The sequence below is a fragment of the Oryzias latipes genome, chromosome 5, assembly GCF_002234675.1.
Source record: "Oryzias latipes chromosome 5, ASM223467v1".
NCBI classification, from domain to species: domain Eukaryota; kingdom Metazoa; phylum Chordata; class Actinopteri; order Beloniformes; family Adrianichthyidae; genus Oryzias; species Oryzias latipes.
The window spans coordinates 19,440,854-19,456,949 of record NC_019863.2 but is presented as its reverse complement, the minus strand read 5'-3'; the positions used below and the strand labels follow the sequence as shown (position 1 = coordinate 19,456,949).

The window sequence follows — 16,096 nt, the reverse complement described above, 5'->3', positions numbered from 1 at the left end:
ATTTTTCTGTCCTCTAAGTTGTCCAGAGTCTGTTAAATACATCACACAGGTATAAAAGTCATGAGAGTCAGACAGTGGATGCCAAACATTTGACACTTGAATGTGGCTGAAAAATCCTTTGAGATAAAAAAATAAAAAAAAAACGCCTAATAAAATATATGAAATATGTACAAAACTCCTTCAAGAAGCCACAAAGGTTAATATCATATTCATTTATTGAAGCATCCGCTGCTTTGCTGTCATCTTTATAATTATTTATCATTACATGGAACAAAAAAACAAAACTGTTTTATTCTCACAAGGCTGCATTTGCATAATTAATCGTCAGGATGATGGTAATTTGCACTGTTCCCTCCGGCCTCTTATGTTTTCATGTGGAGATGGTTCATGTTTTATACTGAAAGCACTGTGGGCGACTGCTCAAAGAAACCCTAAAAACAGAGACTGCCTCAGTCTGCTGCTCTGTCAAAAACACAAACGACTGCGTTTTTCAGTTTTCCTTTGAACAATACCTACAAGTTACAAAATGCTTAATCCATATCTTTTTCACCGTTTCAAAAATCCGGATTTGCTGCAGTTTTATGCAGAATTGCAGTGTTCTTGGAATTACATAACCTATTAAATAATCTTTTATGTTCATATGTTTATTGATTAAAACAACTGTTCTGTATAGTAATTTAATATAATCAGAAAAACCGGAATACATTTTTGTGAGGCTAAATTCCAACTAACTTTACAAATATTTTAGTTTTGACCCCATTAATAAACGCATTTGTTGTTGTGTTGTTGTAGTTAATGTCATCTGTCCTTAAATTTGCTGAAAGTTGAGTTCAAGTGAAATAGGCCAATCAGCGTTGAACAATTTAAAGGTTGAATGGTTTCTCTAGCTGAACGTATGGATAAGTTTAAAGCTTTCAAAGGGCACAAAGTTTATAGAAGAGTTACACACTTTATATTTCATTCCCATGGGGCTGAAAATTTCATATTTTACTAAATATCTCATAAACCTCAAATCAAATTAGTAACAAAATACAAGAAGGAATCCTCTGAATGTTTGGATATTAACCTGACTTAAATGGCTGAAAGTATGAAGGAGTTGATGTGCCAGAAAATGGACAAAGCGGAAGATGTCAAGTGTGGACATCAGTAATTCATCGCCAGCCCAGCAGGGGGAGACAAACATCACAGAGAGAACTTATAAGTGAGGAGGTGACACGAGCTGTCAAAAGGAAAACTCATCACTTTTCAATCAGAAAACTTCTCTTTATTGACGTTTTCTGGCAGCGCGGCTCCCCCTTTCATTGCAGTGCGTCATCCACAGTATTTAAAACTCATTAAAAAAAAAAATCAACTGTACCAAAAATAAAAACATTTCTCACAGAAGACACAGGACGAATAAAATGTTTCATAAAAATTTCAACCATTTAAAAATTACTTCTAAGCGCTCCAAAACAACAATCTGGGACAACAAATAAAACCGTTTGAATTTATTTTCTGAAGTTCAAACGAATCAGTCAGAAGGGATTTTTGCAGGAATGCTGACATGGAGTAAAGTAATCAATCTGCCAGGATGAACTGAAGCTCTCCCAGCCTGCTTCTTTTGGGAAACGGTTTTGGGAGGGGTCTGAAGACCCTGTTCTGAGCCCAAACCGCCATCCTCAGAACAGCTTCTGTCCGCTTTGAGCTTTTATGCATGGAGGCCAAAAGAAAAGATTATCCGATCCTCACCAGCTCCTGCTCCTTTACTTGATTTACAAAATAAGAAAAGCAAAGAGAAAACCAAGGCTTTTAACTGTCCGGCATGGGGGAGGAGAGCCTCCAGTTGTTTTGCAGCTGTTTCAATCAAATCCAAGAGGTAAAAATGGTGATAAATTCAACTCTGAGAGCAGCACAGCCATCACATTTACCAACAGTTTTGAATGTTTGGAACAATTAATTCTACTTTACATCTTTCACTTAGATGTATGTGTCTGATTAGACCGTGAAGTGTTTGCTACAATTTTCTGTATGAATTTGATGAGTCAGACTTCACCTGAGGAATCTAAAGGTGATTCGGATTATTTTCCTCTCTGAAAGTTCTATTGAATAAAAAAACACTCTACAACAAAAGGTTTTCAGATCAATCTTTGGCTGTTTTTTGAGGTTAGATGTGAAAAACAAAAAATAATCAAACTGAACTCCATCATTTCTGCTTTGAAAACTTAAACAGCACCTTTTTTTTATAGCTTTGACTTAAAAATCATCTCAGATTTTACTGAGGAAGAATAAAAAAACAAAGGCACAAAGAAAATCCTGAGGTGTGTCAGCTGCTGATCACAATCTGCCCTTCACCAAAACGATTTAAAAGTCAGAATATTTAGACTAAAACCTGCTCCCCTTACTGTCTCCACAGAATGACAGTATCTGTGAAAACAATGCTGAGAAAGCTAAACAACCTTTTAGGTATGGAACACGTTGGTTCTGCAGCCCATTCCTCTTTCTGCTCCGAACATCCAGACGAATCTGACAAAGGTATGAACCGGGTTTTACTAATTCAGAGGTTTGAACATCAAACACTAGATGGCAGTGCAGGCTGGATGCTGACTAACATCCCGTTCAGGTGCTCACTCCTCGACTGGACGTCTGAAGAACAGAGAAATCTGTCCCTGCTGGGAGTTAACTGGACAAACTGATCATCCCAACAATAGCAATGATCTTTAAATGATATCAGGAACGCTCTGTTTGAGCAATCTGAGCTCCTCTTTCACTTTCTTGACCCGTGAGACCTTCTCAGCTGGGATCTGACTGAGCAGAGTGTTAAGTGTGTGTGTGTTTGTGAGGCGTTCCCTGCCCTGGCCCCCCAGCTTGATGATCTGAGGAGGCTGCAGAGTTCATGTCTGAACTTCAGCAGCACACAAGTGAAAAATGTCAGATGACTTTGCTTCCTCCGAGATCCTGTATAAGATTTGGACTCTGGACCAGAACAGCACATATTGGGTCTTTGAAGGCAATCGTTTCTGGGTCAAAGCAGATCCGGGTAAGAGTCTGAGTTAAGACAGAGTAAAGAAGACCTGACCATAAAACTCATGAGAAAACGAATGTAACTGAAAGATAAAGGCTAGGGTGACAGAGAGCTGGCGGGTCTGCCGGACCAACAGAAGTCCAACAAGGGGTCCAGAACCAAGAAGCTGAGGAGGTTTTTTTTTCAGACCTTTATGGTTCTCTAATTCCCTTTTAAATCCCTGCAGCTTAAAAAAAAAAGACAAACTTAACCATAAAGCTTAAAGTGGACTTGTGTTTGGCACTTTAGTGACTTTAGAACATGCACCTCCAGTCTCTGACTCCATGTTTGTTCCTGAGTTCCTCTTCTCCTCCGTGCCTCCTGCAGCTTCAGGAACAAAGCTGGAAAAGAAACCACCTGTTGCAGAGTTCTTGCACCTCCATGAGCCGGGTCAGCTGGGTTGGGGAGAGGGGGGGGCTTCAGACGATGGCATTAGTGCCACGCAGACCCACCCCACGGGCGAACTGTTCCAGCAGGCCGGAGATGGCGCCGGAGGGGCTGGGGGTGGATGACTTGAGACCCACTGTGGAACTGTATGCAGCCAGGAAAAGCTCCCGCACCGCCTCCAGACGCACCTGACGCTCAGTGGGGAGCGGACACCTTTAGAGTCGGAAGAGAACGCCACCCAGACATTAGGAATCTGAATTATTAATGATATTTAGTTAAGCTTTTTGATGCATACAGAGTTTTGGTTAAACTTTATCTCACTGGCACTAATTCTGAATAATTTCCAGTTTTTATTTTAGGCAATCGTTAGTTTCTTCCGCTCCTGTTTACTCCATCCTCTGTTGCCCCACCTGCACCTCTAAAGGAGGAGCAAACCTCGTCTGGTACTCACATCCGTCCATTTGGCCCTTCGTCCTGAAAGCTGAAGGGCAGAGGGGGGTCAAAGGTGGCACCGGCAGAGGTGGAGTTGGAGGATACCGGCTGAGGAAAGTGGGCGTGGTCGTGGATGCTGCCGCAGCCGGAGACGATCTGCCAGCTGCCGTAGTCTGTGGAGAGGGAGGAGCCAGAGCGAGCGCAGTCTGCTGCCAACCTGCGACAAACATACACAGGTCAGAAAAATGACCTCATACTCTACAGCGCCCTCTAGCAGTCACCAACACAATCATAACTACCTTCTGCTGGGAACGGCCAGCGGGCTGCTACCGGTCCATGCCGCGCCTTGTTCCGATTGGTTGGAGGAGGAGGAGCTTGAGGACCGACCCTCGTTGACGAGCTGGGACAAGTGCTCCTCAGCAGGGTTCTGTTTACACCAAACCACCATCTGAGGGGAGGAGGCAGCTATTTTCCTCCTGGTGGGGGCAAACATTGGTTTAGTCCAGAGCATTCAGCCATGTCATCACACCTGATCCCATTGATCCTGATTGAACCAATTCAACGATCGAGTGTCAGAACAGTTTCTCCCTTTTCTGCCGTTTTTACACCAATTGAATCTGAATTTATGTTCAAAGGAAATGTGGATCAAGTCGGGGTTACCAACGCTTGGTTCAAATGTATTTTAGGGTTTTATTTGAACAATTTCAATAAAATAATCCAACTGTAATTCTTTTTTTAACTGTTGTTGCAAATGTTTTACACTTTTGTCATCACACATATTAGAGCTGAAATTACAGCTAGTTCTTAATTAGTTTAAAAAATTCCCATTTCTTCTGTTTTCACATCAGTAACTGATGGTGTTCAGATGGGTTTTCCTGGATCAGAATCCTTCTGGTTTTCATGGAGTCTGTTTTATTCCAGCAGAGGTGCAGCAAAATTCACAGTTCAAGCATGAATGCCGCATGTTCAGGACTGACCAGTTGGAGGTCTGAGGTTGGCTGGAAAAGGGATCCAGAGTGTCAGCAGTTGGGGCAGAAGCTCCGCCCATCTCTTCAGTGATGAGGGAGAAGTCGCTGCTCAGGCTCGTCACGCTGCCACGGTCCCTCGACCCTGGAGCAAACAGAACTGGGTCAGAGTCTCATCCCAGCAACCAGACTCCACACAACAGAACCAAACAGATGTCTTTAGGGAGTTTATTTTATTTTATTTTATAAAAGGGTCTCTTTTTTTTTAACCAACGTTATTGTGCAGGAAAACATGCATGAGTCAGATGAGGGCGCTGCTGTGCTCTAATGCAGGTCACCCTGGAGGAAAGTGAGCTGAGGGTGCAACCTGCAAATTTGCCCAAATCAAAGCAAACGTAAAATATTACTAATGCCAAAAAATGAACCAGCTTTGACCAGAACATTTTCCATTTATGGGTCCAAGGTACTCAGGCACAAAAGAACAGTTCTCTGTGAGCAACAGACACTGAAAAATGACCAAACCTGTGAGTTTTGTTTTGCCATTTTTATCATTAAGTGACCTAATAATCACACAGCAAGTTAACTATGACATCTGTTTTCTTTCAAATGTACTCCTCACATTTTATATCCAGTAAAATGGTATTTTCAGATTGATTAAAGGACAAAGATAAAAGTGATGAGGACATGCAGTGGCTGATCCCAGCTGCAGGCTTACTGAGCTGACAGAGATCCTCCACGGTGAATTCACCGTCTCTGAACTGAGAGTTTTTCCTCCTGAAAACAGAAAAACAAACAGAAACGGTCAGAGCCAAACTGGTACAGACCCGTCCTGACAGAAGGAAGAGGACGGAGCGCACCTCTGTTTCCTGACTGCAGAGAACTTCTCTGACACGATGTGCTTCAAAAAATTAAAGCAAAAAAAAAAGATCTGCAGGAGAAAAAAAAAAATGTTTGAAATGATCCAGAGGCAGTTATTGACTGATGAATGTGGAGTAAAGGAGAGGGAACACTAAAGAGTCAGACCTCTTCTCCTTTGGAGAGTCGATCTGGCAGCAGGTGACTGCAAAGACAGACAAGCATCAGTGTGTTTGTGAGCTCAGCAGTAACAAAAGTGTGAACCTGCAGAAGGTCATCACAGAGGGGACGATTTAAGGAACTGAAGAGGATGTTCATTGCTTTTCAGAGTTTAAGTTCATCCCTAGAAACTCAAAAGTGTCCTGAAATCATGTGATCCTCATTCTGTTTTTAGGAATCCTATTGTGTTTCAGTTCACCCCCTCCCTCTGAAATCGCTCATCTGTCTGTTCCGAGCCGGACGTTAGTCCTGGTCTGCTGAAGAAGATGATGGTGAGGAACAACACTTTCTAACAGATCAGACTGAGAGGATGGTATTGACAATAACACCCCGTGTGAGGCGTTTTGGCCCCAGCAATCCTAAAGTTGGTGTTTTTGTTAGCCGTGACGCTCAGGCTGCTTCAGACAAACAGAGAGGATTTTTACCCGAACAGGAACCAGTCGTACGCAATGGTCAGATACAGGATCTCCGCGGGTTCCAGGCTGGCGTGCACGGCTCCATCCTGCGCAAACACACGAGCAGAGCTTCGAAAACACAGTCCTAACAAGAGCAGATCAAAGTGTGATGAACTACAGAGATCAAATAAAAGTAATAGCTGTACAAACAAACAGATGTGGGATGAATTGTAACACTTGAGTTTAGATCGTTAAAGGTTTTTCTTGCAGCAGATCACCGAGTGGAATCATGCAGATTCATAAGGAGAAATCTTGTGAAGCTCAGGCAGCCATAAGTCCACTCTGCAGTTGCAGAGTGTGCAACCATCAGGGGGCGCTATAGAGAAGAACTTACAGCCCACAGGGAGAGTCTGAGGAGTGACACGAACAGAGGCGTGCGGTCCCAGCCAGAGATGCAGTGAACCAGGAGGCCGCTGTTGTCTGAAGAACAGAAGCAGAAAATAAAACAAAAGAAAAAAGATCAAACACTTGTTGTAGTTTTCATTTAGAAACTGGATGACTGCAAAAATCAGACCCTCTCATGAAAACTCAAACCATCTGTAGTTTCCTGTAACCCTGGGAGATCTGACGAAACTCAAAGTCACACTCCAGTCATCTGTTTGATGGTCTTTTTTGTTTTCTCGGACATCATTTCTGCAGAGCGGCAGTAGTTCATTAGAAATTCACCCCCGACTTCTGGGCTAGACAGTGACCAACCCCGCCCCCCCTTGCCGTCACTCATAACTGAGCAATCTCTTTACCCTCACAACCCCAACCTTAACAGTAACGATGTGAGCAACATTGGAGCTATCCAGCTGTACAGTTTTGAGTGTCAGCTCAGACAAGGAAAACAAAGACCTACATCTAGTAGATCTAGTCTACAAGTGGATGGGACAGAATAGAGCGGAGCAGGGATATACATTTTCTACATAAGGAGGGGATCTTTTCAAACTGCACTTTTTTCCTGATTCCCAACAATTTGAACAGAAATTTTCAGAAAACAATTTTTAGGTAAATTTTATTTATATTTGTCCTCCATCAGAAAAATGCCATAAGAATATGTTAAAAACGCCACAACCACGACTTTCTTTGGAGACTTGAGAGTCCAATCTGGTCTTTCATTGGATCTCCTTAAGGACTCAAGGAGCATGAAGATAGATGAGCCTCAAACTCCTCAGCTGAGAAAAAATCCTGTTTGTTTATGCGTAGATTTGTTTTTTACTAAATCTATGTTTCAGCATGAAGGTTTCCTTATTCCTCAACTGTCTGCCTGTCTCATTACTGATGTGAAAGAAGCCATGTTTTTCTGCCATAAACCACACCAGAGGGGTCTCACTGACTTTTAGCTCAATTCTGGGGAGCAGAGCAAACACAGAGGGACCAGACTGTGTTCTGTTTGTGTCAGGACTACGTGAACGCAGCTCCTGCGGCGCAGCTTCATCACCTACCATCACTGTTGATGATGTGCAGCAGCAGCTTTAGGTAGTTCTGGGTCTGTTCCACCAGGTCCCACGACTGGATCACACACACATAGATACACAATAAGATGAATGAATGCTGAGCTTCCTGCTTGTTTCAAAAGACAGATCTGGCAAACCGAAATACTGAACCTTAACTTGGAAACATTGATAAAAAAAAAAAAAGTAACGTCCTTCAAGTTAATGTCCACTTAAAAACAAGAAAAGAAAACTGGAATCTTTGTAAACAGACTAGAGCAGCAGAGAGGTGCTGGTAACAAGATGAGGGGGGGAGACTGGACCTGGTACTGGGTCCAGTCGATGTTCAGGTTCTGACTGAAGCAGGGGGGGATGGTGAGGGGGGCGTCCACATGGTCCTGTGAGAAGACACGACACACAGGCATGAGAGCTCGCTCTGGCCGCACACAACAGCGAGCGCCGTCGATGTACCTGGTTCCAGTTGAACACCAGACCCTCGGCGGTGTAATCCCGGTCCTTGTAGTCCTTAAAAAACTCGCAGCCTGATGCAGAAGAGACACACGAGCGCACAAATGAGTGTGAAGGGGGACGCAGACACACAACCATCTGTGAGTGAGAGGTCACCTGGGTACGGCACAGAGAGCAGCGTGAAGTCTGCGTATCGCTGGGCCTTGTCCACCTTCTCTGAGGACGTCACGCTGCGGACGCACAAACAGCCTCATGAGTCCAGATGTCCTGACCTGCTTCAGCTGTCTCACTGGGATTCACAGCTGCAGGTCATCTGAAACAGTTCCTCTCCAGATCATCCCTTCTTCAAATAAACGGTCTAAATTACTCTCTTTCAGATGGTTTGTATTTGCCCTCTATCATTCTTGTTCAGCTTGTTTCACTTTTTTTTAGGAGGTTCAGCCTCATAAACATAAATCGGAGGATAATTCAAGCAGAAAACTGAGCAAAAATCCTCTGAAGCCCATGCACAAGAGCTGCACTCAAAATGAGAAGAAAATGCAGATCAGGAGGAAATTTAAAGTATTTCTGTAGATCAGCTGATAAAAATATTTTAAGGAGATGTAGATATCCTGAATAGAGGCCTCTGACCATCCACTGATCTTCAGCTGAGGACAATGTTTATTTAAATGATTTCCATCACTCTGACCTTAATGACAGGAAAGTATGGAGGATTAAGGCTAAACAGGCAACCTCTTCATCCCCTGCAGGTCCCGAAACAGAAGAACACTCCTTACTTCAGTCCAAACTTGACCTTCTTGTTCTCCACCATCAGGTCACAGATGTAGCGCACCGACAGGTAACGAAGCAGCTTGATGTCGTGACCTCGAACCTTGTCAAAGAGCTGCGAGTCCCCATTCCTGAGCGGGATGAGAGTATGACTCAAATTAAAATGTCATAAATAATTGTAAATAAATAAATAGGTTTGCAAACTCTTTATATTTGTGCTGTTTCACTTTAGAAGAATTTGTTTTGTTCCATTTTGTTCCTGTGATTGGATTCATGTGGTCATTTTGATATATAATTACATCAACATCCCGTTTTCTCAGGGATCTCGTGCGAGTTTTTATGTTAAGCATTTCCATGTGACATATGTGTTTTCATTAAAAACCAGCAACAGCGCAGTGCTTCTCCATAAGAGATCTGATTAAAGAAAATTTTTATTTCACATCAAGTACTCTCAACACTTATTGATGTTTATGTTTACTCTGCAGATTATCCACACCTATGTCTAAACCATTAAGTCACATGACAAACATTTACATTCGTACTCATTGATTGCAAGGAGCTGCAGTTACACCATGAAACACCAGGAGGCAGTAGAGCTTAGTTGGTACCAAAGAAACAGGCCAACGTTGGAGTCTCATTTCTTTCCCCTCCTCAGAGTTTGATAGATCTCAATCTTAAGAATAACTAGCAAAAAACGGACGCAATTTGGGTTACAAATTCATAAGAATGGTTAAGCATGTGTGCAGTAGGCTGCAGGAGGCTATCTTCTAAATGTCCTCTTATTACTGTTATGATTATTATTAGGGCCTGCTTGCTCATAATTTTTTAAATACATGCAGTCAGTGCTTTTTTCTTGGCTGCAAAAGAAGGGTTAGCATTAGGCTAATACGCTAAAACCATTAGCCGTGAAAGAAACAGAACTCCAGGCGGTCAATACAGCAGTGAGCATCTTGGATGTAAATATGTGGGAATTACATCAGCCTTTATTTTGTCTGGACACCACTGGAAACACACATTCATATGATGGTTTAGAGTTTCTCAGATCGTACGTAGCAGCACTTCCAACTTCGGCGATCCGGCTGCCGGTCCGAAGACAAAGCTAGTCCCGGGGAAAGTTTCGATGAACAGCGGTGTGTCCGATGGAGGACCGCAGAAGGCGGAAATGCTGCTACCTAGTCCTGGGAAGCTGTGTAAAATCATCAGGACTGCACAACCGTCACAAAGCCTTCTCCTCTGCCGCTATCACAAAACTGCTCCTAGACTGCCTGTGCCTCTTAGCAGCCGGACAGACTGAGATAGCGCTGACGTCGTCGCCCCGCCTCCCCTCTGGAAAAGCTAAAACGAAGTGAATTATGCGACAGTATTCGCAGGGTGGATGTGAAAATGCAAATGCAATCCCCTCTTTGCATTTTCATTTTAATTATGATACAGAATAAGCGCTTTTTAAGTATAAAATGAAAAAGCATTTTGAAGTATTGCTTCTTCATTTGAATTTTGAGTCATTTGATGCAGTTACATTTTGAAAAGAAAAAAACATTTCTGTTAATCCATTTTAATTGTCAAATTACACATTTCTTAATGAATTTTGCTACACCTTTACCAGAGAACTTTTTGAAAATGAAATGTCAAATACCATTTTCTTTATCATTTTAATTAAGTGACAGAATAAGCGGCGTTGAAGTAGAAAAGGAAAAAGCATTTTGGTGGATTACTTTTTCATTTGAATTTTGAGTCAAAAAATTCAACTTCATTTTGAAAATGAAAAAGCATTTCTGGTTTTGACTTTGATTTTTATTTATGCTACAGAATAGCTTCCATAGACTAATGGCTGGTTCTTTCATTTATGTTTATGAAAAAAAATTTTCGTCAAAGCCTACAGATGAAAATCTGGTGAGTGGCATGTTTGTGTTTGAAACAAATACCTGACTTCACTGTCCTCTGGAAACTCCTCTGAATCTGCCCAGGTGTCGTCACTCCCTCCTAAGAAGGAAAAAGAAAAAGAGGGGATGGCTGATAGATCGGCGCTTACACGAAAGTTTGCAACTTCAGCAAAAAGACCAGATCACAGCTAATCTCCTTTACTAATTTTCATGCCCTTTTAAAAAAGTGCATTTAATGCTGCCATCAGTCAACTTTAGACCCTTTTTAAAAAATTATTTTCCAGTTTTAATCATTTTTTTATTGCCATACTTAATTTGATCAAATTGGTCACTACATCAAGTTGTAAAGTTTTTTCCATGAACGAGTAGATTTATGCACTCAGGTTTTGTGACATATTAAAGTATGGGCGGGGCTTAGAGCCTCCTTAAAGCCCTTTGTGTTACAAACATCGTCTGAAAAGGCCTACAGGAATAAAGCTGCATCATATGCAAAAAGTATGAATGCAATACATGCTCTTGATTTACAGCTTAACTAACTCAGCATTTAGCTTTTCATAGATGAATGTAGCTTTAGGTTACTATATTTCAGCTTCTCTACACTGTATTGTTCCAGATAATTTCCCAAACTTTCCAATTCTTACAGTGTTTTGCTAATTTAGCATTTAGCTTCATACTGCTCAACATAATCCAGGTTCTTTTTTGCAGAAGCAGCAGGAATCAGCTTTGGAACCACTTTGAGGAAGTCTGGGTCTAAATCTGTGACCTGAAGCCGCCATGGAAAACAAAACTCAGACTTCACTTCCCGTCTCGGGCTAAAACGTGAGCTGCACGTGTTACCTGAGAAGATGTAGTTGTAGCCTGTGCGTCCGTACAGCTCCCCCCATCCCGCCAAGGTGGCCGAGCGACAAATGTGCTGCAGAGAAAGGAACAAACATGGATCAGCTGTTTCTGTTGAGGAGTATTTGGAATTACTTCACCAAGCTTTTTCCCATGTTTCATTCCTATTCTTTGGTTTTTTAATGTAATTTCCTCTTTTTATTGACTTGTTTTTGCAGATCTGCATATCTGTTGATAACTACTGACACACTTGCTAAACAGATTTCTAATCACAACCTTTTTAATCACATAAAAAAGAAAAAGCTGAGAGAAACCTCCGAATGGAAAGAATTCCCAGCAGACTTTTACTTCCTGTATAACGCTTTATAGCTGTCATTTGTGAGCTCTTATTTTGAAAAACAAATCCATCATCAGCATTCGTGACTTCTGCATCTGCTGTGCTGCTTTTTCCCGCTCACATGTTTGCGGCATTACCACAGCAATGCCCAAACACCAAGGTGAAAGCCTTCAGAAAGAGGCGGAGCCTCCGTGACGCTGCAGTAAAGCACCTTGCCGTTGTAGAGGATGACGGGACAGACGAACCTCCCCCTGCAGCGCGCCAGTTTGCTGCGGTTCACCAGGTCCTGCAGTTTACTGATCTGCACCGTGCTTTCATACCTGCAACACACAAGCACTTGTTTTTCCCAGCGTTCATGAACGCACCACACAAACAGCTGTTTAGGGTCAGCAAGAACTCCAGTTTCTAAAGAGGTTTGGGAACTTCCTTTTTCTTCTCAACAACCTTTCTCGTATTTCATGTGAAACGTTTGCTCCTGCTGTGGAGACGCGATGAGCTGCAGAACCTCAGAGTCTTTCCCGACCAAATTCTAGTGTCTGAACTGACTATTTGCAGGAGCAGAACCAGCAGCTCCTCACATAAACAGTCCTGATCTGATCAAATCATCACCAAATAAAGAGCATTCATGAGGCCTTTCTGCTCTGCATGAAGTCGAAAGTGAAGGAAAGAAGAGTAAACTTTCCTTACTTATATTTATTTCATTTAAGTTTGTTTTTATTGTTTTCCTCGTTAGTTACACATTTTCAATATTTTTTTTGTTAGTATGTCATTATCATGTTTTTCTTATCTCATTAAGGACAGCTGTGTTTGTTGTATTGATGGAACTCTTCCAAAATCTTAATCATGACTGTTTTAGAGATGAAAGTAATCTGGGTTCTTTTATTCTTTAGTCCATCTTGGATTTAAAGTCCCAGCCCGATCATATTTTGACCCATTGTAAAATTGTTCCGTAAGAAAGAGGTCTTTTGATTCTGATTATGTCGTTTTTAGCCAATATCCAAAGAACCTCTGTCATTTTCAGGGTCAAAGCTTCTGCAGAGCAGTAGGAGTTCATTCAAAATTCTCTAAGTTGTGAGCGGGACTGTTGGCGTGGAGCAACTCGGAGCCCCACTTCTCCTCAACCATCTCTCTCCCACTATCTTACAGCCCCTCACACCCCCAGCCTAGCATTACCGGTGCGACAAATATGGCGAGCAATAATGGAGCTATCCAGACTTGAGCCAGATGATAGAAAAATGAAGGATCTAGTCGTCTAAAAGAGGATGCATCAGAATGGAACAGAGCAGGGACCTTGTGGCTCACAGCATATATTCTGTTAATAAAAAGCGGTATTTTTTCAAATTTTTTCATCTGCTCCTGATTTGAATAAAGAAATACTTAGAAATGCGATTTTAAGCTTAATTTTCTTTATACATATCCTCCATCAGCAGAAAAATGTCACAATAACATGTTACAAACACCAAAAACACAGATTTCCTCAGAGTGGGTCTTTAACCCTTGTGCTATCCTAGGCACTTAAACGTTGGGAGTTGGGTCATCTAGACCCACTAGACAGTGCTCTGACCCTTTTTTCTTCAATGATTTGTGATCTTCACTGGTGTCCATGGATTACATGAAATCTTTCCACATTTATCCACCTTTGTCATGGTAGGAAGAACACGTCAGCTTGACTCCATAGGATAACACAAGGGTTAAAGGATCTGTAAACGTCACCTCCATAGTAAAAAATGAGCTTTATTAGTCTCATGTTCATGAAGTTTCAATTTCAAATTGATTTCCCACTTTCTCAAGGTTTTCCCTCTTAGATCAGAAAACTTTACAGCATTGCGTCTGATCACTTAACCCTTGTGCTATCCTAGGCACTTTTACATTGGGAGTTGGGTCATCTAGACCCACTAGACAGTGCTCTGAACCTTTTTTCTTCAATGATTTGTGAACCTCACTGGTGTCCATGGATTACATGAAATCTTTCCACCTTCATCCACCTTTGTCATGGTAGGGAGAACATGTCAATGTAAGGGTGGGGTCATCTAAGATAGCACAAGGGTTAAGGGTGTCCTCAGCCGCCTTGCAACGGTTGCTGGTTCAACTCTAAAGCTCTGCTTAGTTTTTTTTTCCTTCTATTGATCGACTCTGAGGTGCAGACAGGGATCTGTAGGATCGATCAGCCATCAGTAACATCTCTGCTTTGAGTCTTTGCATGTTGACTGCCCTTTGCTCGCTGCTCCAGAAGGGGGGGGGGGGGGGGGGGGGGGGGTCAGACACAAACAAACAGGTTATCTGGTTACTGAGCAGGACTTTGCCTCCAGCATGGCGGAGGGGGAGAACGGTACCTGTCTCGGTCTCGGTCCCCGTCCGTGCTTTCGTACTCCAGGAAGACGATCTGGCGGGGGTAGTGGCCGCACACGTCCCCGCTGGAGTTCTGGATGATGCTGTATTTGTAATCTCTGGCAAACAGCTCCAGACAGCGCGTCTCTATGGCTTCCACCTGCAGGAGGAACAGAGCCATGACTACTCCTCACGAGCCAAACGGAACCAGAACCACTAACACTTTGACGGCTCACTGCCTTCATCAGTGGTGTCGCTGTGACACGACAACTCACGAACAAACAGCAGCTCTTGATCATGAAGCCCGGGGAGCCCCTACAGCCCGAGCTGTCATTCACACAAGTTAGGACGACTTTCTGCCGGGTAGTTTCAGGTGACAGTAACCCTAAGCTCGCTGCTTTTCTCTGCCCTTACCCGCGGGGTGACCTCCTTGGCGCGGTACTGCGTCTTGGAAAACAGGTCAATCAGATCCGCGATCTCCTCGCTTCTCCGGAGCGACAGCCCGGAGGCCGCGGAGGGAGAGGCGGCCAGCATGGCGCGGCGGCCCGCGGCGGCGGCCTCCAACCGCACTCGACCCCCTTCAAATACAGCAGAGCCTTGTCCTTTGGGATGAGAAGACCGGCCTGGCCATCCCTTCCCAGCCAGCTTCTTCCTAACCGCCCGCTTGAGGGGGCCAGAGCCGGACAGGTCCCGTGAATTCAGGGCGAACTTCTCCACGCCACTCCCGGACAGAGAAGCCGGCGGCAGCGGCCGCGAACACAGCCGCTCAGGCGGGGACGCGGGTGTCTGTCTGTTGTTTTTCCTTTTCTCTAGTCTAACTGTCCGTTCCAACGCTCCGCCGCCGCGTACCCGAACCTGCCAGCTCAGCCCCGATCGGTTGGATTCAGGAAATCTCCGGGATTCGTCCTGGCCTGTTGGGCTTCCCCTAGGTGTCACGTCCTCATAGCTCTGCAAGGGAGACGGCCTAAGCCACGGACGGAGATCTTAACGATACGGACCCCAAAGAGCACAACCGAACACAGACCGGAACCAGAACCAACAGCTGAATGTGCTCACAGTAAACAGGAAGTTGACCTAATCATGTGACTGCCACATCCCCTTTTACGTTTGTTTGGCAACAACAGTGCCCCCAGCTGGATTCATCAGGAACTACACACCAATCTGAGAAATTTGACTTGAAATATCACCACTGGGTTGAATGTTTGCGCCTGCCTGCCTACATACATGCATCCATACACACGCACACGCACACGCACACACACACACACACACACACGTGTGTATGTATATATATTTATATATTTATATATATATTTATATATATATATATATATATATATATATATATATATATATATATATATATATATATACACACACGCACATATAAGTACACGTATATATATATACACACATATATATATATATATACACACACACATGTAACCATTGTGCTATCCTAGGTACTTTAACATTGGGAGTTGGGTCATCTAGACCCACTAGACAGTGCGCTGAACTTTTTTTCTTCAATGATTTGTGATCTTCACTGGTGTCCATGGATTACATGAAATCTTTCCACCTTTATCCACCTTTGTCATGGTAGGAAGAACACATCAATGTAAGGGTGGGGTCATCTAAGATAGCAGAAGGGATACACACACACACACACACACATACATGCATCTATACATGTGTGTATATATATATATA

General features: G+C 43.1%; 1 protein-coding gene across 1 annotated transcript; it reads right to left on the bottom strand.

Moving 5' to 3' along the window:
• Positions 1–1,242: 1,242 nt before the first annotated feature.
• On the bottom strand, positions 1,243–15,549 carry mtmr14 (myotubularin related protein 14). The gene is made up of 19 exons (XM_023955061.1): positions 14,801–15,549; positions 14,392–14,546; positions 12,270–12,378; positions 11,722–11,797; positions 10,927–10,984; positions 9,013–9,135; positions 8,393–8,466; positions 8,240–8,310; positions 8,092–8,166; positions 7,781–7,847; positions 6,688–6,773; positions 6,324–6,400; positions 5,848–5,884; positions 5,682–5,752; positions 5,540–5,598; positions 4,837–4,969; positions 4,159–4,335; positions 3,879–4,076; positions 1,243–3,640 (listed from the first exon to the last, which is right to left on the bottom strand). Exons 1-19 carry the CDS (start codon positions 14,918–14,920, stop codon positions 3,460–3,462), a joined length of 1,947 nt encoding a protein of 648 aa, XP_023810829.1. The 5' UTR covers positions 14,921–15,549; the 3' UTR covers positions 1,243–3,459.
• Between the last annotated feature and the right edge of the window lie 547 nt (positions 15,550–16,096).

Excerpts from the sequence above, each read along its gene's own strand:
- mtmr14 (XM_023955061.1), bottom strand. The coding sequence starts at position 14,920 with ATGCTGGCCGCCTCTCCCTCCGCGGCCTCCGGGCTGTCGCTCCGGAGA. Across the intron at positions 12,379-14,391 it reads GGGGACCGAGACCGAGACAG|GTATGAAAGCACGGTGCAGA; the intron begins GTACCGTTCTCC and ends TGTGTGTTGCAG. Across the intron at positions 7,848-8,091 it reads TCGACTGGACCCAGTACCAG|TCGTGGGACCTGGTGGAACA; the intron begins GTCCAGTCTCCC and ends TGTGTGATCCAG.